General features: G+C 39.2%; 1 protein-coding gene across 2 annotated transcripts in view; it reads right to left on the bottom strand.

Annotated features, from left to right (window-relative positions):
• Nucleotides 1-18,287: 18,287 nt before the first annotated feature.
• The window catches only part of jag2b (jagged canonical Notch ligand 2b), a 69,341-nt gene continuing 66,526 nt past the window's right edge, over nt 18,288-21,102 (bottom strand). For both annotated transcript variants that reach the window (XM_063002217.1, XM_063002218.1), the window contains one exon: nt 18,288-20,171. In XM_063002217.1, coding sequence (XP_062858287.1) covers nt 19,675-20,171 — 497 coding nt within the window. In that variant the 3' untranslated portion in view covers nt 18,288-19,674. The remainder of the gene's footprint in view (nt 20,172-21,102) is intronic.

Genomic DNA, 21,102 nt, shown 5'->3' with positions numbered 1-21,102 from the left:
ACATTTCTGCAGATATTTAAGTATATCTTTTCATGGGACAACACTGACAAAATGACACTTTGACACAATGAAAAGTAGTCTGTGTGCAGCTTATATAACAGTGTAAATTTACTCTTCCCTCAAAATAACTCAATATACAGCCATTAATGTCTAAACCACCGGCAACAAAAGTGAGTACACCCCTAAGAGACTACACCCCTAAATGTCCAAATTGAGCACTGCTTGTCATTTTCCCTTCAAAATGTCATGTGATTTGTTAGTGTTACTAGGTCTCAGGTGTGCATAGGGAGCAGGTGTGTAGTACAGCTCTCACACTCTCTCATACTGGTCACTGAAAGTTCCAACATGGCACCTCATGGCAAAGAACTCTCTGAGGATCTTAAAAGACGAATTGTTGCGCTACATGAAGATGGCCAAGGCTACAAGAAGATTGCCAACACCCTGAAACTGAGCTGCAGCACAGTGGCCAAGATTATCCAGCATTTTAAAAGAGCAGGGTCCACTCAGAACAGACCTCGCGTTGGTCGTCCAAAGAAGCTGAGTGCACGTGCTCAGCGTCACATCCAACTGCTGTCTTTGAAAGATAGGTGCAGGAGTGCTGTCAGCATTGCTGCAGAGATTGAAAAGGTGGGGGGTCAGCCTGTCAGTGCTCAGACCATACGCCGCACACTACATCAAATTGGTCTGCATGGCTGTCACCCCAGAAGGAAGCCTCTTCTGAAGTCTCTACACAAGAAAGCCCGCAAACAGTTTGCTGAAGACATGTCAACAAAGGACATGGATTACTGGAACCATGTCCTATGGTCTGATGAGACCAAGATTAATTTGTTTGGTTCAGATGGTCTCAAGCATGTGTGGCGGCAATCAGGTGAGGAGTACAAAGATAAGTGCGTCATGCCTACAGTCAAGCATGGTGGTGGGAATGCCATGGTCTGGGGCTGCATGAGTGCAGCAGGTGTTGGGGAGTTACATTTCATTGAGGGACACATGAACTCCAATATGTACTGTGAAATACTGAAGCAGAGCATGATCCCCTCCCTCCGGAAACTGGGTCGCAGGGCAGTGTTCCAGCATGATAATGACCCCAAACACACCTCTAAGACGACCACTGCTTTACTGAAGAGGCTGAGGGTAAAGGTGATGGACTGGCCAAGCATGTCTCCAGACCTAAACCCAATAGAACATCTTTGGGGCATCCTCAAGCGGAAGGTGGAGGAGCGCAAAGTCTCGAATATCCGCCAGCTCCGTGATGTCGTCATGGAGGAGTGGAAAAGCATTCCAGTGGCAACCTGTGAAGCTCTGGTAAACTCCATGCCCAGGAGAGTTAAGGCAGTTCTGGGAAATAATGGTGGCCACACAAAATATTGACACTTCAGGAACTTTCACTAAGGGGTGTACTCACTTTTGTTGCCGGTGGTTTAGACATTAATGGCTGTATATTGAGTTATTTTGAGGGAAGAATAAATTTACACTGTTATATAAGCTGCACACAGACTACTTTTCATTGTGTCAAAGTGTCATTTTGTCAGTGTTGTCCCATGAAAAGATATACTTAAATATCTGCAGAAATGTGAGGGGTGTACTCACTTTTGTGATACACTGTAGTCTGTAAATTTTATGTAAAGTGCTGTATATACACTCACCAAGCACTTCATTTAGTACACCTATCTGGGTTTTTTTTTAGGTTTGGTAGACCATTTTTACCACTGCAAAAATACTAATGTAACATGGTAGTGTTGCATCTATCTGCTGTAGGTGTGGTAGGTGAAGCAGTGGTGTGAGGTGAAATTGAACTAGTTGAATTGGAAAGTGCTTGGACTCATCGTCTTGGTGGAAAGTCCAACTATCACCAAAGTTTGGTTGACGAATCAGCCCTGGAATATCCTGGATGGACCTCTTCAGTCTCCACATTTAAATCCTATAAAATATCTTTGGTGGAGGTTAAAGAGAACAGTTGCACAGTTGCACTGATGCTAGGGGGTGAATAATAGTGCACATGGACATTTGTCAAGAGAACTAGATGTTTTTCATTTTAACACTAAATAATGATATTTTTTAATCCCTGTTAAGCATTTAATGCCTGTTTAAGGTCCCGTCATTGCATCTCAATGGGGTTCAAGTCAGAATTCAAAACCATAACTGTTTCTTTTGAACAATCCAGGGATGTAGATGGTCGTTGTCTTGTTGCATAACCAACCAGCCAACCAACCAGTGTTTGAGCTTCAGATTATAGATATTTCTTAGGATTTTTGCTAGAGAGCAGAATTTATTATTTAGTTAATGTTTAGTTGCCAAGGCCCTGAAGCTGCAAAGCATCTCCAATCATACCACCAGCACCATATCTGATGTTCTTGTTGTGAAATGATGTGGTACAGACGTAACAAAAGTGATGTTTGTAATCAGTCCACACATATTTTTGGACAATGTTATTCCTTTGGGACCGTTCTCTTTATGATAAATCATGAACGTTGACCTTATCTAAGGTGAGCAAGTTCAGAAGCTTATTAGATGTCTTCATGTCTAGTCCAACTAAACCCAATTATCATTTAAATTTAATTTAATGGTTGACTGAGTAAGTGGGCAATTAATTCCTCCCACAGTTAATAGAGTTACTTTCCTTTAACAACAAAGAATAAAATCATTTACCAGGTTGTGTTTACTTAGGTTGCCTTTGTCTTACATTTAGTTTTATTTTAAGTTCTGAAAACATGTAACATAAATGCAAAATAATACAGAAATGGGAAAATACATTGTTACACCACCGCACAATTTCATGTGATATTCTGACTAACTGTATTACTGGAAAAAATAAATCCCTCCCACTACCCTTCACAGTGTCATCACAGCTCTAATTCTAATTAACTAACTAATTAACCCTGGTTCCTTGTAGTTCCAGAGACCCCAGTGTTGTGTGGGTAAAATAAAATTACACCGAGTTCAAAATTAACCAAATTAATAAACCAAATTAACCAAAAAGAGAATGGTGGGAGATTTTGTAAAGGGTTTGTGTGTGGCTGTGCATGTAAGAGAGTCAGCTGTACCCTTAACACCAGACAGAAACTAAAAACATATGGGGAAAAAACTATTGTCTTTAATCATGTGATCTAGCTGGGGTCTCCAAGACCCCAAATAGAAGTATATAAATTAGTGGGTGTTTGGAACATATCAATACAACATTGTTTATTTGCACTTTCCATAAAATTAGTAAAGTCACAAAGTATCAAGCTGATTAACAGCTCACAAAATATCCTTAGCTTTTTTCAAAGAGGCTCTGGGGTCTGGGAGACCACAAATAGAACATGAGGTTCATGAAAGTTTAAACTTGGCATTTGAAAGTAGACAAAATGACTTTTACTGTATTATCACAGCAAACTAGTAGAATGTGTAGAAATATAATTTACATTTACATTACATTTACATTTTCAGCATTTAGCAGACACTTTTATCCAAAGCGACTTACATTACAGTTACAGTATACAGTCTGATTGAGGGTTAAGGGCCTTGCTCAAGGGCCCAACAGCAGCAACCTGGCAGTGGTGGGTCTTGAACCAGCAACCTTCTGGTTACTAGTCCAGTACCTTAACCACTAGGCTCCCGCTAATTTACTTTTCCTTCACTCAAATGCTTTAATGCTCAGCTTAAGATGGTAATAAAAAGAGCACAGCATGATTTGAAGACATGTCTAAACCCATATAGGAATGTGTTATTACAAAATAATTCATTTAAAGCATTATTTAGATCTCTAAAAAAGATAAAGCCGAAACCAAAACTAGGGAAAGTCACGTCAGGGATGAATGTTGATTTGTTTGCTTTGCTGATCTTGTTCTCTTAAACCTGATTGTGTAGATTTGTTTTGAATATATAATAAATTACTAACTCTTGAGTTATCTGAATTCCTCCTGTAATACATAATGTAATGATAAAAATTTAACTTTCATATATTTTAGATTCATTGCACTCCAACTGAAATATTTCAGGTCTTTTATTGTTTTAATACTGATGATTTTGGCATACAGCTCATGAAAATCTCAAAAAATTAGCATATTTCATCCGACCAATAAAAGAAAAGTGTTTTTAATACAAAAAAAGTCAACCTTCAAATAATTATGTTCAGTTATGCACTCAATACTTGGTCGGGAATCCTTTTGCAGAAATGACTGCTTCAATGCGGCGTGGCATGGAGGCAATCAGCCTGTGGCACTGCTGAGGTGTTATGGAGGCCCAGGATGCTTCGATAGCGGCCTTAAGCTCATCCAGAGTGTTGGGTCTTGTGTCTCTCAACTTTCTCTTCACAATATCCCACAGATTCTCTATGGGGTTCAGGTCAGGAGAGTTGGCAGGCCAATTGAGCACAGTAATACCATGGTCAGTAAACCATTCACCAGTGGTTTTGGCACTGTGAGCAGGTGCCAGGTCGTGCTGAAAAATGAAATCTTCATCTCCATAAAGCTTTTCAGCAGATGGAAGCATGAAGTGCTCCAAAATCTCCTGATAGCTAGCTGCATTGACCCTGCCCTTGATAAAACACAGTGGACCAACACCAGCAGCTGACATGGCACCCCAGACCATCACTGACTGTGGGTACTTGACACTGGACTTCAGGCATTTTGGCATTTCCTTCTCCCCAGTCTTCCTCCAGACTCTGGCACCTTGATTTCCGAATGACATGCAAAATTTGCTTTCATCCGAAAACAGTACTTTGGACCACTGAGCAACAGTCCAGTGCTGCTGTTTCTGGTTCAAAAGTGGCTTGACCTGGGGAATGCGGCACCTGTAGCCCATTTCCTGCACACGCCTGTGCACGGTGGCTCTGGATGTTTCTACTCCAGACTCAGTCCACTGCTTCCGCAGGTCCCCCAAGGTCTGGAATCGGCCCTTCTCCACAATCTTCCTCAGGGTCCGGTCACCTCTTCTCGTTGTGCAGCGTTTTCTGCCACACTTTTTCCTTCCCACAGACTTCCCACTGAGGTGCCTTGATACAGCACTCTGGGAACAGCCTATTCGTTCAGAAATTTCTTTCTGTGTCTTACCCTCTTGCTTGAGGGTGTCAATGATGGCCTTCTGGACAGCAGTCAGGTCGGCAGTCTTACCCATGATTGCAGTTTTGAGTAATGAACCAGGCTGGGAGTTTTTAAAAGCCTCAGGAATCTTTTGCAGGTGTTTAGAGTTAATTCGTTGATTCAGATGATTAGGTTAATAGCTCGTTTAGAGAACCTTTTCATGATATGCTAATTTTTTGAGATAGGAATTTTGGGTTTTCATGAGCTGTATGCCAAAATCATCAGTATTAAAACAATAAAAGACCTGAAATATTTCAGTTGGTGTGCAATGAATCTAAAATATATGAAAGTTTAATTTTTATCATTACATTATGGAAAATAATGAACTTTATCACAATATGCTAATTTTTTGAGAAGGACCTGTATATTATCAAATCTCGAACTTTACTTTATTACACTTTCTAAGCAAACAGGCACTATAGCTATAAGTATTTGGAATGCTTGAGGTTGAACATTCCACTTCAAAACCATGGGCATCGATATACTTACACCTCCCACATTGCAGCTATAACAGCATTTGTTCTTTCAAGTTTACAATAAATTGAAGAACTGAGTATTTTTGGGACTTTATTTAGTTTAAAGAGCATTTGGGAGGTCATGCACTGATTTGGTATGACCTGGCTTGAAATTAATGTTTTAATTTATTACAGTGTTCCCTATGGTTGTAGGGCTTTGGTGTAAAAGAACTACATTGACGTTTGCATGTTCTCTTTGTGTCCACATGGGTTTCCTCTGGGTGCTCAGTCAGGCCAACTAAAGCTACTATAATCAGTTTGTTTGTTTATTAGGATTTTAACGTTATGTTTTACACTTTCGTTACATTCATGACAGGAACGGTAGTTACTCATTACACAAGGTTCATCAGTTCACAAGGTTATATCGAACACAGTCATGGACAATTTTGTATCTCCAATTCACCTCACTTGCATGTCTGTCTTTGGACTGTGGGAGGAAACCAGAGCACCCAGAGTAAACTCACACAGGTACGGGGAGAACATGCAAACTCCACAGAGAAGGGACCCGGACCGCCCCACCTGGGGATTTAACCCAGGATCTTCTTGCTGTAAGGTGACAGTTTTACCCACTTAGACACCATGCCGCCCCTACTATAATCAGCCCTAAGTGTGCGTGTCTGCCCTGTAATGACCTGGCGACCTGTTCAGGGTGTTTTCTGCCTTTTGACCAATGAATCAGACCCACCATGCCATTGACCAGGATGAAGCAGTGATAAAACAACAATGAATAAATGGTGACATTATTATGGCTAAATAAATAAGGCTGAATTAAAAGAACCCATCACAAGTACATTAAACAGACTTTTGATAAGGTCAGCAAAAAAACCTCAAACCATTATCTTATGTTAAAAGACGACCGCCTACAACTGGGTTGCCATTACTAGGACCCTGCTTTGTTTAAATGGTAAACTTTAATGTTCTGAATTTGGAGCAGATCTTATGGACATTACAGCACTATGGACATAGTCTTCCATGTTCCAGCAACTTCTAATTTATGGCACTTATATAAAGTAAGTCTACTCAGAAAAGAGCAGGACGGCTCACATATGGGAGTCAAGAAGTTTGTTAAAATGTGCTGAAATCTTTAAAAAGGAACTGGTTATTAAATAAGTTACATCAGGGTCACAAAGCTTCTTTTAAGTTCTGTTTGATGTCCTGGGGAAGAGAGAACCTGTGGATATTTGAGAAGGCAATCTGACAAGAGTGTATATTTTGGAAAGTTCTCTCTTTGATGTCTACTGGATTATTTCCATATACCAAGACAGTGGTCCCCAATCATTGAATTTGGATTTTGAGAGAAACGTTAGATCTGCACGTCAACTGGTTATAAAATGAGCTGATCTGGCCCGATGAGGAGGAAGCGAAGCAGACCAAAGTCAACAGCTCGATAGGGCGGGCATGTTGACAAGATTTCAACACTGGCTTTTCTGTATTTTTTTTTCTCTTCTTTATATCTTTATCTGGAACAATAAAATTTTCACAGGTCCTGGGCAGTGTAGTTTTTACTAGCCAATGGCACCATACAGCTTTACATTGGTTGCATGCTGCTCATAATCAAACAATAAATGGTTGACATTCTCATTTGTCCAAGCTTCTTTTAAAAAAAACCTGAATTTGACTGGATATAGTGGAAAGACACTTTAAATCTTTCATATGATGTTGGTATGGGGCTTCTGACCTTTATCTTGCTGCCAAAATCTATACCCATGAGGCTGTGCTGTATAATCCAAGTGTAATTTCGAGAGCAGAGGCCCCTTGGTGGAGTTCATCTGCTCTGACCCGTACTGTAATATGATTGAGGTAGTGTTGAAAAAGCTACTTTACAATTGTGTTCTGCAACTACTTGCACAATGCCAGATTCATGCACAATGTCTTCCACCTCAAAATGCCTCTGCATTTCTGTGAATCCATGTCATCACACAGCCAGTTCCCAGAAGAAAATCCCAGAATCACTGACCCACATCCATGCTTGATCATGGGGATAGTATTCTTCTAGTCATAAGCCTCATCTAGCTTTTGCCAGACAAACCAATGATTCATATGAGTACAGAAACAGTTTTAATTTGCAACTGACCAATATGACATGCCTGGTTCAGCCAAACACTGCCACCTTCCAAAACAATGCCATTTATAAAGTCATAGCCTATATGTTCCAGTAATACTGGCTTGACACATTGAATCAGATTAAAATACCAGTGGAAAAACAATTACTAATACAACTTTTATTTGCAAAGAACTGAGGTTATCAAAGACAACTATAATCACATAAGTATCTTGATTGTAGCCCAATAACATTCAAACAGGTAGAGTTATTCAAATGTTGAACCCACAATTTATGCAGCTTTTAAGTTACACAGGACTTTCTGCTGCACTACATCCATCTAAACCTCAGCAGCGGGCACAGCAGTTGGTTTACGTAGACAAACATCCAGGACTCTGATGAATTATGTGACATGGGGAGAGGTTAAAAGCCAAAAGGGGTATCTAAACAGTTTTCAGTGACCTCCCCTCTTGGCAATAGGCTCCCTACTGGCTATAAGCCAGCACATGTGTGCATGTTTGTTGAGCTCTGACAGCTAACACAGATCCGCTGCCATGTTTTGTCAGTACCCACCAGGGTTTGAGAGAATTTCTCAATAAAGAATATTTGAACACTTTTAGGTGTATCAGGTGTGGGGAGTGTCATCTACTGGAATATATTAAACCTTGTGTGAATATACAAACCAAGTAGTCACACTAATGTTTTTTTTATATATATATGTTTATGCATTTTCTCCCCTTTTTCTCCCTTTTAGCACGTCCAATTGCCCGATTGCGTCATGCTTCCTCTCCACCAATGCCGATCCCTTCTCTGATTGAGGAGAACGAAGCTAATCCACGCCCCCTCCGACAGGTGGGCAGCATGCAGTATGCATCTTATCACCTGCACTTTGACGAGTGCAGTGCAGCTCAGCATTGTGTACGGAGAGGACACACCCTCTTTTCTCATCTCTGTGCAGGCACCATCAATCAGCCAGCAGAGGTCGTAATTGCACCAGTCATGGGAGAGAGACCCCATCCGGCTTAGTTCCACTCAAATCTGAACAGGCCAATCGTTGTTCATGTGGCAGCTCAGCCTTAGTCGGTAGACAGACCTGAGATTCGATACGATGTATCCCAACTCTGGTTCCAGCGTGTGTTTTTACTGCTGCGCCACCTGAGCGGCACACTCATACGGTGTTTTTGATACCGTACAAATATTAAGAATAAGTCTTCACATGTCAGTAAAATTTCACTGCAAGTCCATGTGCTTGTCATATACAGCTTTTAGTATGGGAATTATGTATGCCAGGGGTGTCAAACTCAAGGCCCACGGGCCAAATTCATTTGGCCTAGGTGTTCAGAGAGCTTAAAAGACGTAGGATTGTTGTGATGGTTCGTGTAGTTACAGAGACGCACTTATAATTTAATGGGACACCTGCGCCTTTACGCGGCAACCGTTGACATCGTAGTAATGGCAACTAACTTTGACTTTGCTAAGAAGCCATGTCACTTTTACATTTTAGCGGCAAAAGAACGTGGGGTAACGTCATTAGTGTAAACAATAATAAACAATAAAAAGTTAATACTCTTGCAATCCAATACAGAAGCATCGTCTGTAAGTAGTAGACGTTTATATTCTCAGTTTGTAAATGTTTAGCAAGTATGTTACAGCGTTTCAGTTACAAATTTACCGTAATTCCGTAATTAAACACGGTTGTTACCGTTACTATAGCAATTAGTATTTTTACACGAAATGCTAACTCGTTAGCGCTATTTTACGTTTGGTTAAATTTCATATTGTACTAGATGTAACACTTAACTACAGCTGTGTGCATGTACTGTATTAATTTTTTTTTATTTTTTTTCATTGTTTGTATTTTGTAGTTTTACTCCATTCTGATGCACACAGTGTACGGTTGGGAAGCAAATAAAACCAACGTAACTATTTTGGAGGGAGCTGTCTGTCTGGTAACACACTGGTAATATCCAGTTTGAGAACTTTCATGGCATGTTCTTGCGCCTGAATAAAAATAAATCCATGCAGTCATGTTTCAACATCAACTAGTTTAAAAAATCCAATCCAAAAGAATAGAGGCTGATGTAACCTCAAAGGTTAGGAATCTGGGGCACTATGTATAACTCATGATTTAGAAATAAAATGTTAACAAGTACATGTGCTCTTTACTCTAGATGTCAACATACTTACATACTATTGCTCATGCATGTTCATACTGTCAGAATGTAGTACAAGATGTTAGTTTTTGTAGTTAGTTTATGTACCACCAGTGTTATAAACCAAATGCATATAAATATCTAATGAAAACCCATCAGATGAAATATTTAACCCATGAAAATCTTGAATTTATAAATGCATAAATTGCATAGGACATAAATTAAGTGGCAGAGTTTGGGAAAACACCCCTAAAAGGGGAGATTAAACTGTAACAGAAACCAATGCCTCTAAAATCGCTCAGTACCCATCAGAACTGCAAAAAATTAATTAGATCCTGAAAAGGAAAACCATTAATTGCAGTCATTAAGCCGGGTTCCACTATCTAGGCGTTATCCTGATAAATATCAGGTTTAAACTCCTGATTAACGCCTCTAGCTTACCTACCACAGAACATTAAAAAAAAATTACTGGTTGTTGAAGCTCATATATCTGTCACTAAGCATTCTGCAGTGCAACTCCCTAGGGCTATCTTTTCTTTACATTTACTGTAGTTCATTCCACAGGCTATACACATTTCTAAAATGTGCAGCATCTATACTAACTGGTCTAACAGGTCATTGGCTCAGCAGTTCGCACCAGCCAGTTAAGTAATTATCTGGTGTTTAAGTGAAGGAAGTCCGAGTCAGTAGACTCAGGTTTAAATGCACCTCAGCATGATCATTTTAACCCTACAGTATGAAAACACTCAGCAGGGTTGGCTGAATATTGAATACACAGTACTGCAATAAGTTACTATATACGAGGGTTCTTCAAAAAGTTTCAGCACTTTTTTAAACTCTATTTATTAAAAATTTCAAACACAAGTTACATCACTTTTCTACAGTCACCTTCCGATGCATTTTTCCCAGCGTCGTACCAACTTTTTAATGCCATCAACAAATTTTTTTTTGGTTGAGCGTGTAGCCACTGATGCACTGCTGCTTTCACATTATCATCACATGAAAATCTTCTTCCCCTTAAAGCTTCTTTGAGCTGTCAAAAAAGGTGGAAATCAGATGGTGCTAAATCCAGACTATAAGCTCTCTCTCAGACTCTCAGACATGATCAATTACTACTCTTCCCACCCTCACCACTTCCAATGAAAATATAAAAGTGCAGAAACTTTTTGAAGATCGCTGCTACTTTTAAAATGAAATACCCAAGTGACAATTCATTACTACTGTTGTCAGGGACAATGTCCAGGTAGTACAAAGTTGGACATGGCAACCAAGTTAAATAATGTAAAATTGGACAATTTTTATGAATGTAAAAACTTTTTACCGTGATTGACAAATAAAATCTTACATCTATGAATGTAAGTAACGTGATGGGATTATTATTTCTATCCATGACTATTGTTTACTGCTAGTAACTTGCATATAGGCAGAGTGAACAGTCAGTGTTGTAAATCTCTTTTCAAACATTGTTCAAACATATTAGTAGAATAGTGCAGTTAAATTAAACACTTTAGAATGAACAGGATTTTGATTAATTATTTATAAAAAATAAGTATGGATGGATGTATGCACATATATTGTATATTTACTATAATGTATATACTCAATAAATTGTCCTGTACACTACACAGTCTTGTGACTGGTCCAATATAGTTAGAATTTGTCATACTACTGTATAATAGTAATTGCCCTTACATAGTCTATATTATATTTTATTCTACCCTATTTTATTAACTCTACAACTATATTTACTCAGTGCTAGAGCAGCTGTTTGTTTGTTTGTTTATTAGGATTTTAACATGTTTGACACTTTTGGTTACATTTATGACATGAAACCGTAGTTACTCATTACACAAGGTTCATCAGTTTACAAGGTTACATCAAACACAGTCTTGGACAATTTAGTGTCTCCAATTTACCTCACTTGCATATCTTTGACTGTGGGAGGAAACCGGAGCACCCGGAGTAAACCCACGCAGACACGAGGAGAACATGCAATTTCCACACAAAAAGGACCCAGACCGCCTCACCTGGGGACCGAACCCAGGACCTTCATGCTGTGAGGCGACAGTGCTACCCACTTAGCCACGTGCCGCCCGCTAGAGCAGCTGTAACACTTCAGTTTTCTCCATGGGGATCAATAAAGAAATCATATCCTAAAATCTTGTCTAATTTTGATTAAAAAATACCTTGGGAAGTCCAGACTGTGTATGCATTTTATAAGGCAGTGCACCTTTAAACTAATTGCTATACTAATTCATTGCTGCTTTACTCAATCCTCTTTAGCCACTACTGATGATTGAAAAGGAGGTGATCTGGAGCCAATTGCAGAAACACTAGACGCAAAGCAGGAACACACCCTAAATCATAGGAGGATACGAACAAACAAAAACCAAGACACCTTCTGCAAACATAAAATAAACATGCCAAACTGCACCCTAACAGTACTGGAAAATATAAAAGAAGCCTGGTCTTTGCCTGTGAAAAACCAAAACTACCGTGCATCAATTGTCATCGTCTGGTTAGCTCAAATAATGACCCTGAACAGGATTATACAGTAACTTGAAATGATCAAATAAGTCAAGATTTACTGGGATAAATTGCCTTCAATACGGTCATAATTTATTCTAAATTGAGATTTATACTCATTGCGTACGCTTACATTGAAGGCAGTTAGCAAATGTAACTTACAATTGTGAGTGAATAAAATGTAAGCATTTAAGAGCCTTGCTAAAGGTCCCAACAGTGGCATCTTGGATAATTAGTCCAGTACCTTAACAGCTGAACTATCACTGTTTGTTAAATTAGACCCATTAGCCTACATAATGCCATAATTGTGTTCTGCTGAGGTCCTAAATGAAAAATGATGAATGGAAGAAGTGTGGCTCCTGTTTGATCACCCCTCAGGTAAAGTGTCTCCATAGCTTCAAAGCCTCACAGAAAGCATGAGTCAGCCTAAATGGATCTGACTCTCCCACAGCTTGTCATCTCTGCACATCTGACAGTCTTTTCCTGCACTAACATGCCAGTGTGCATAGGCAGACCTTAAAAACATAATGGACTGTAATCAGTCAAATAGCCAATTTTAGGACTGCTTTAAAACACCAAATAGAGAGCGGAGAGAGCGCTGAGCAAGGGAGCGAGGAAGGAGCGGCTGCAGCAGCCCAAGGATCCGATAGCAGAAAGGCGGCCGGTTAAGATGGTTGTACCTGGCAATTCGGGTCATCATAGACACACAGTGTTTATAAATGCATGAGGCTCAGACATCCTTGACTGCCGAGAGACACTCCAGGAATCTGGTGTCGGCTTTCAGCCACATGCTGCAGTCTCGGGCAGAGAGAAGTGGAGCAACTTTATGGATTCTGTGGCTCTCTGAACACCTAGGCCAAATGAAGTGGGCTGAATTGAGAAAATGACCAATTGGACAGAAACTGATCTGTGTAGGGCAGAGGGCTGTGTGTCCATTTGATGTTACTATCTCGTTGATTGTAGTAATAGTGTGAAGTTACATTCCCATTCAAGTAGTCAAGAGGGTAAAATCAGTTTTGGTAGTTGCTACTTAACTCTTCAAATTTTTTTTAGGATGTCACACGTTTTCTCACTGTGCAGAACAACCATTACTTCTGGTGACTTCTCTGCCCATCTAAATAGACTTTTCTATTGTAACGCTTGAGGCTCAGTCAAATGGGTGCAATCAAACTTACTCCAAGAGGCTCTGCACAGATCTCAGAAACTCAAATGTCTCTTGAATGACTCTTGGAGCAACTAAAATGTGTCCAAAAGGTTAGATGGAATCAAACATCATCCAAAAACAGGTCTGCCATGAACACAGATGTCCAGTCCAGTCCGGTAAACTTTAAATTACGAAGGACTTGGACGATGCTGTGCAAGAAAGAATACCATACACCGGCTCCTCAAGTGCTTAGGTGTTAGTTTTGCCCCCCTCCCCGCCATACCAAAAGATGCTGTCAAGCCATTTTGACTGTTTAGAAATATCTGCAAGTGACTGACTCCATGATTCACCATCTGTGGTCTGCACAGGAATAACCAATTAAAAATATATATTAATCTAGGTTTCTTCCTGTGTTCCAATTATTCAGTCACTCCTACCATGTATTTTACAAGAGTAAATGAACTTTTGACTTTATTCAGAATTCCATAATCCAGTTACCTTTAATCCCATAATTCTCGTTACCTATAACACCTACTCTTATTATCCTGCTGCATTCCATTTCACCTCCCTAAGTCTTCTTTCAGAATAAAGACGACGCTTTCGCCTTCAGCACTAACCCATAACTCCATCCGAGGGGTGAAACCTGACACCATTACTCTACCAGAACAGCATCCCATTAGAGGCAGCTCCTGAAGGGACAAAACCATAACAAAACTCCCAGCATCATCATATGCAGCCTCATGAAACATTTAGAACAGATGAAGCCACAAGAAACGAGATTTCATTGGTCTGCGCACAGTCAGCCGAGAACAGGCAAGCAGCTGGTATTGGTTGCTTCCTTCCAGGGCCGTCTTGACTGGAAGGAAGAGTTTGTGTATCGATCTTCCATTTATTTCCGACTGTGGTTGCAGCAAGGGCAAGCAGAGTTATTTTTAAGACTGGATTTGTTAGAAACTCAGAGAAATTGATTGTTGGGATTTTATTTTTAATTCAGTATAACCTTTATAAAGTTTACTACAGGTTTCATTTAAGATTAGGGTTTTATGTTTGGAGGATGGTGAAGTTGTTCTAAGGATACTAGAGCTTGTCTTTGTTAAAATTAGTAGGTTATTATATAGAATTAAATACATGCTAACAACATGACAAAGTCATATTCCAGGCCAAGGATTCTTGAGCTTTTTTGATGAAGGGTTCAAAACCAGATTTTCACCACAACCAAACCACAACCATGACATTGACTTTAGAACACAATGGTACAGCTGGTAGAGAAGGTGTTGACCTGGGTTCAATCCTTACCTCTGGCCAAAGTCTGTCAGCAGCTGTGCCTTACGTACACCTTACTGCACCAAAACATGACCTTGCAAGTGTACATTTCCCTATTAAATTTACATATTCAATATTAAAATTACGCTATTTCAACCTTTCAGATGAAGATGAACCAGGCAAAAAAAACAAGTCACATGGGTCCACAGAATTCAGCCAAGCTTGTCACAAGCATATACAGACGTGGTGGTATTATTACTACAAATGATGTAGCTTGTGTAGCTCACATTAGTTATATAACAGTAGTTTCATTTACAACAGCTTTTAAACTGTTTTTTATATTTTATATATAAAATATATTGTATTTTGGTTGGAAGCAGTGAGGGAGGGAGGAGTAGTAATTGGTCGTGTCTGAGAGACTGAGATTGAATTTAGCACGATCTGATTTCCACCTTTTTGGACCGTTCAAAGAAGCTTTAAAGGGAAGAAGATTTTCATGTAATAATGTGAAAGCAGCGGCACATCAGTGGCTACACGCTCAACGCTGGGAAAAATGCATCAGAAGGTTACTATGTAGAAGTAATGTAATTTGTTTTTGAAATTCTTAATAAATAGTGTTTAGAAAGTGCAGAAACTTTTTGAAGAACCCTTGTATATTATATATTTAACACAATTTTAGACACCGCTAAAGTGGACCATACCATTTCTTGTCTCGTCTACCTTCCCTCTGCAGTTGTGCAAGCAAGAGAAAGGCTAATTCTTTGTAAAGGTGAATGTTATTTGTACTTTCAAAACATCATGAATGTATAATGAGCTTTAATAACCCACAATTGCATCAGTTTTTTAGTAGACTTAAACTTTGTCCAAATGAGAACTCAAACTATTGTCAACAACCAACCAATATTGAGAATCATGGTCCTCATTATATAAATAATGACTTAACATTTCTTGTTAATAGTTGCTCTTCAAATATATTTAGATATAAATTATTAGTTGTTGGAAGAACAATTATGAAATTGTAATAATTCCTGGTGCATTTCATTAGCCCATGATTAGCAAGTAAAGTTAGCAAACTTGGTAGGTATGTCATTGGCTTTAAGTGCACATGTAATAAATCACACTAGTCCTATAATAACTATACTACACTACTATACAAAACAACACTATAATTACTTCATTATATTTAACTGGTTCCAAAGTTACCTTTTTCACTCTTCAGCTCCACTTCTTGGTTGAAGAAAGGGCCCTAACCAGCTTTTGGCTGCCCTTTTATAATGCCAGAGCAAATTCAGACATGCTCAGTTGGCAGCTGATTGGTTGAAAGCATTGAGGTGAGGTCATTTAAATGTTTTAGTGTAATATCTGTCTTGCACTTCTTTCCTACTGTTCAGTAGTGTCTGAAAATGGATTCTTTTAATTTTAAGGTATTTTTAACAATTGTGCAGATAATCATGCAGGACATGGTGTTTTTGGAGGTTAACCACAGGTTTAAAATTATATGTTCTTGTCCAAACAAAAAACATAATATATAGAAGAACACGTCTTTGTTTCCAAACCAGCATTAAAAAAAAAAAAAAAAAAATCAGAGATAAAAGGTGAAGAAATACTCCACATTCTGTAGTGTTTAAAGCTGGTGAATAATGAGGTAGTAAGAGGCACTTGCTTTAGGCATTTTCACCTTGAAACCATAAGGTGCACCTGCTCCTGTACTGCCTCATATAGGCCTACAGTCTTCTGCAAAAGTAAAAATTTTTTAGATGACTAGCTGTCAACACAATCTCTATAAGGAACAAACCTCTGCACATTTTGATGCTTAATAACTGTTTTCTTTTTATTTTCTTTATGCATTTTCTCCCCTTTTTCTCTCTTTTTAGTGCATCCAATTGCCCGATTGAGTCATGCTTCCTCTCCACCGGTGCGATCCCTGCTCTGATTGAGGAGAACGAAGCTAACCCACGCCCCCTCCGACACGTGGGCAGCATGCTGTATGAATCTTATCACCTACACTTTGACGAGTGCAGTGCAGCTCAGCGTTGTGTACAGAGAGACACACCCTGAGAGCACCCTTTCCTCATCTCTGTGCAGGCGCCATCAATCAGCCAGCAGAGGTCGTAATTGCATTAGTTATGAGAGAGAGACCCCATCTTGCTTAGTCCCACCCATATCTGAACAACAGGCCAATCGTTGTTCATGTGGTTGCTCAGCCTTAGATGGCAGGCAGAGCTGTAATTTGATACGATGTATTCGAGATCCCAGCTCTGATTCCAGCGTGCGTTTTTACTGCTGCGCCACCTGAGCGGCCTTAATAACTGTTTTTTTAAACTTTGCTGAAGTTAGGATACATTTAATATTCTTTATTTTTCATTTACCTTTCATGTTTTTTTTTTCTTATTACCATCACTTTATCCTGGTCAGAGTTGCAATGGGTCTGGTTTCCTATCAATCACTGTGTACAATGCAGTAACACTTGCACAGTAAGCATATCCATGGCAGTAACATTTTTGTTTTAGCATTTTATGTCTTTATGATTCTATACATGGTTAAACAAATCTAAAATTAAACACATTTAAATTGTGCAGTAAAATCTGCAGAATACTTCTAACAGATAAAATGTGACCAGACTAAATCTGGTGATAATGAATTTCTGCTTGTCTCTATGCTCAGGGTGGCATGTTTTGTGCTCCCTTAACTCAGCTCATACCCCATTTGACTGTTAGTATAGTGTCACTATAAAATGGTGTTGTTTTTACCAGACATACTTTAGCATTTGATGTACAAACAGTTCCAGAATCTATTTTTTATAGAACTGTACCGCAGTGTGGGTTTGAGAATCATGCAGGTGTTTTCTTACCAAAGTCAAAATAGCGCTTAGTTCACATAAGTTTCCATCACATATGGTTTCCGTTGCTCTCTTTTCACAAATCCAATCATCCTGGCATTTTTCCTGGCATGGTTAGATTCACCAGCATTTCAAGTTTTCTTACTTTAAAAATTATGGCTCTTATTGTGGTTCAAAAGAGTTCCAATAATTAATATATTTCAGTAACCTTTTTACTTAGTTTAACTGTCATTTTCTTCCTATAAAATGCTTTTATGAAGATTTATATTTTCCAAGGCTGTAATTAAACATGCTAAGGGGAAAGTCATATATGGGTGTTGGATAACTTTTAAATAAAATAAAATTACCTAAGAAAGAATTAAATGAATGTTGTTGTTTATATTATTAAATATGATTAATTATACATTAGCTGCAGTCTGGCAGCTTGCATAAACAGATAAACAGCCACCAGTAGTGAGGAGATACAGTAACTGAATGGTTCTAAAAACAACCCATTCTTCTTATGGTCATATAAGAATATCAGAACACAGTGTTTTTCTTTAGCATATTATATAAAATGCTTTAATAAATAGTTTGATTTATTTCTAAGAACAAACATAATGTCGACTAAATTAACCAAAGCTTTTGCAGAGCAATTCTTCTGTAAAAAATGACATTTTAAACAATTACTTTCTTTACCCCATCCCATTCCTTCCAATAATGCACATCCAGCTTAATGTATTTCTTAATTTACCAGTTCAGATTAATTCAGCAGAACATCTTAATTCTTTTATTTTGAATTCTCCCATATATGGAAGCAAGAGGCCATCCATGAGAGTAACATGGGGAAAAAAAAACAAAATCAGTGAGCCACTTCTGAGGTAATCCATTTTGTCTGGAGTTGGTACCTCGAACACAAACTGCTTTTACAACAAAATTGTTCCCTTCATGAAGCCTCAAACCAAAACGCGGGAAAAAAGCAAAAACAAAGTTTCACATCTCATTAGACCAGCGTTTGAACTGAACAGGGCACATAGGCCTCAACACACAGGTTTCCAGAACATTCTTGAACAATAAGGATGGACCAAAAAGGAAAGAGGGACTTTTTTTAAGGAGGCAAACACACACGCCACAATATACCACACAATCTTATAGAATTTCTTGCCCTGTAAAGTGAAAACAAAACCAACAACATAAAAAAGCTTGAACTTTTGATTACATTACTGTTCTGACTGTGGGATGCTGTATACTTGTATAAAACCTGCCTGTGTCAACTGGCATAAATAAAAGGAATGGCATTGTAAAAAAAAAAAAGAAATCATAATAATAATAATTTTAATCATAATTAGAATAGTAATAAAAATTGTGACTTGTCTTAATTTACTAAATTCAAATATACACAGCGACTCCTTTACTATATACACATATTTACAGATTTCTTGTCTTTCTTTGATCAAATACCTCGGTGGTGAAATGGGAGGCGAACTCCCTTTGTAGTGATCTATCAGGGTCGACCTCGGCAGCGAGAGGCGCTTGTCAGAAGGCACTTGCTACCAAATCAAAATACTGCAATCCTGTTTTTTTTAAAGGAGCGTTCATCCAAGATAACAGACACGAGAAAAAAAACAAGGCCACTTCGCAGGCACCGACCCACGAGCTGAGTAAGGCAGGCGTGGAGTGAAGAGAGGTGAAGAGATGAATGGGGGGAAAATGTACAAAAAGTTGTTCTTCCTTTTGTCCCATAGCCAGCGTGCACCTCACTGGCAGCCCCATCCAAAAAAGTCAGTGCCAACATACAATGGCATTTTTAGAAACGAAACCATAAGTCATTTGTAAACAACAACAGAAAAGTCATTTTTTATATATTTTCCTCTATTTTCCCCTGCTCTGTTCCAGCAGTACGTTTTAAAAAACACAAAGTGGCCGTCTCTCCGCCTTTTCTTACAAAGTAAAACAAATCTGCTTCATCTGTACAAAAAAAATAATAAAAATAAAAGGTTTCAGGGAAAGTGGAAAACAATTTCCCGACTTGAAAGATGGGAAATACAAATATGAAAAAAAACATTCTCTGTCTCTCTCTCGAACTCAAAAGCCTTTGTTTTCTTCACCAGAACAAAAGAGCCTCTCTTTGTGCCCAGCTCTGTGCAATAGTGTCTATACACACAGCTCTTTGGGGTCTTGGCCAGCTGAGTTGTTCATGTTTTTTTTCCAGCGGTTGTCTTTGCAGCTGGGCTCTGTCCGGTGGGGCACTTTGCTGCTCTGTGTGGTGCAGATTAGCTCGCTGTTTACTCGCACCGTGGCTTTTGAGTACTTTTGGACGGGCACCTTGTTCCCCTCTGTCCCGCACCATTCCTCACAAAGCTCCAGCTCGTCCTCTTCCTCCTCCTCCTCGAGCTGGTCGTCCACGCTGCCTTTGCGCGCCCGTTCGGAGTTGCCCATCAGCTTGGCGCGTTCGTACTCGGCGTCTCGGTTGTCCTTGTGCTGCTGCCGCGACACCGGGCGCAGGGGCTCCCACTGGTTGTTGACGCTCTCCTCGATGGGTACGGCCCTCTCGCGCTCTTTTCGACGCTTGCGGGTCCACCACACGCAGACGATCACGCAGAAGACCCAGAGGAGACAGAACACCACACAGAGCACAGGAACCAAATAATCTGCACAAATAACACAAAGATATGTTTAGAAAAAATTATTTAGTACTAAAAGAAGAAGATAAGATATACTTTATTTGTCATATATGCATATACACATGTACAGTACAATGAAATTCTTTCTTTGCATGTCCCAGCTTGTTTGGAATCTGGGGTCAGAGCGCAGGGTCAGCCATAGTACGGCGCCCCTGGAGCAGATAGGGTTAAGGGCCTTGCTCAAGGACCCAACAGTGGCTGCATAGCAGAGCCTGGATTTGAACCAACAATCTTCCGGTTGACAGCCCAAAGCTCTACCCACTAGGCTACCACTGTCCCAAAAACCCCACAAAAACACATATATATATTAATATATAATTATAATTAATATATTAAATCGGTTACATGTGAACGCAAGATTTTCTTCCCTTTGGTGAATTCGGTTTTATTTTTGGGTAAAACTGCCACATCAAAACTTTCCTTATGAGTTCTTTAAGTAAATTTTCATTTAATTAGTCCCAGTGATGAGCGGAATGTTCCCTTTGTATAACAGCTACTAGAGGGATGATGGTTAACACATGCTTTCTCTGAGATGTGAAGCAGCCTGACTGAAGTGAAGTAGATTAATTAAGCTTGTGTGTATAGCAGGGTGGAGATCGCTAAGTCTCAATCTGACTGAAAAAAAGACAGTAACGTTTCATTATCAAAGGCACATTTAATGACACTTGTAATTGTTTTATGTGATGTGTTGTTTGATGTTTCTTTCTTTGTCTCTCTCCCTCATTTTCCACTCACACTTCTTTCCACAAGTGCTCCATCACTGTAATTATAATCATTTCTTATAATCAGTCTTGCCTGGTTAAATAAAGGTAAATCAAAATAAATGTATGAATGCATTTCTGTTGCACCACTGTGAAGCTCATAATATGCAGCTCATGACTTAATTATTTAAGTGCCA

The sequence above is a fragment of the Trichomycterus rosablanca genome, chromosome 9 (assembly GCF_030014385.1).
Source record: "Trichomycterus rosablanca isolate fTriRos1 chromosome 9, fTriRos1.hap1, whole genome shotgun sequence".
NCBI lineage: Eukaryota > Metazoa > Chordata > Actinopteri > Siluriformes > Trichomycteridae > Trichomycterus > Trichomycterus rosablanca.
This window is presented reverse-complemented; position numbering and strand designations above follow the sequence as displayed.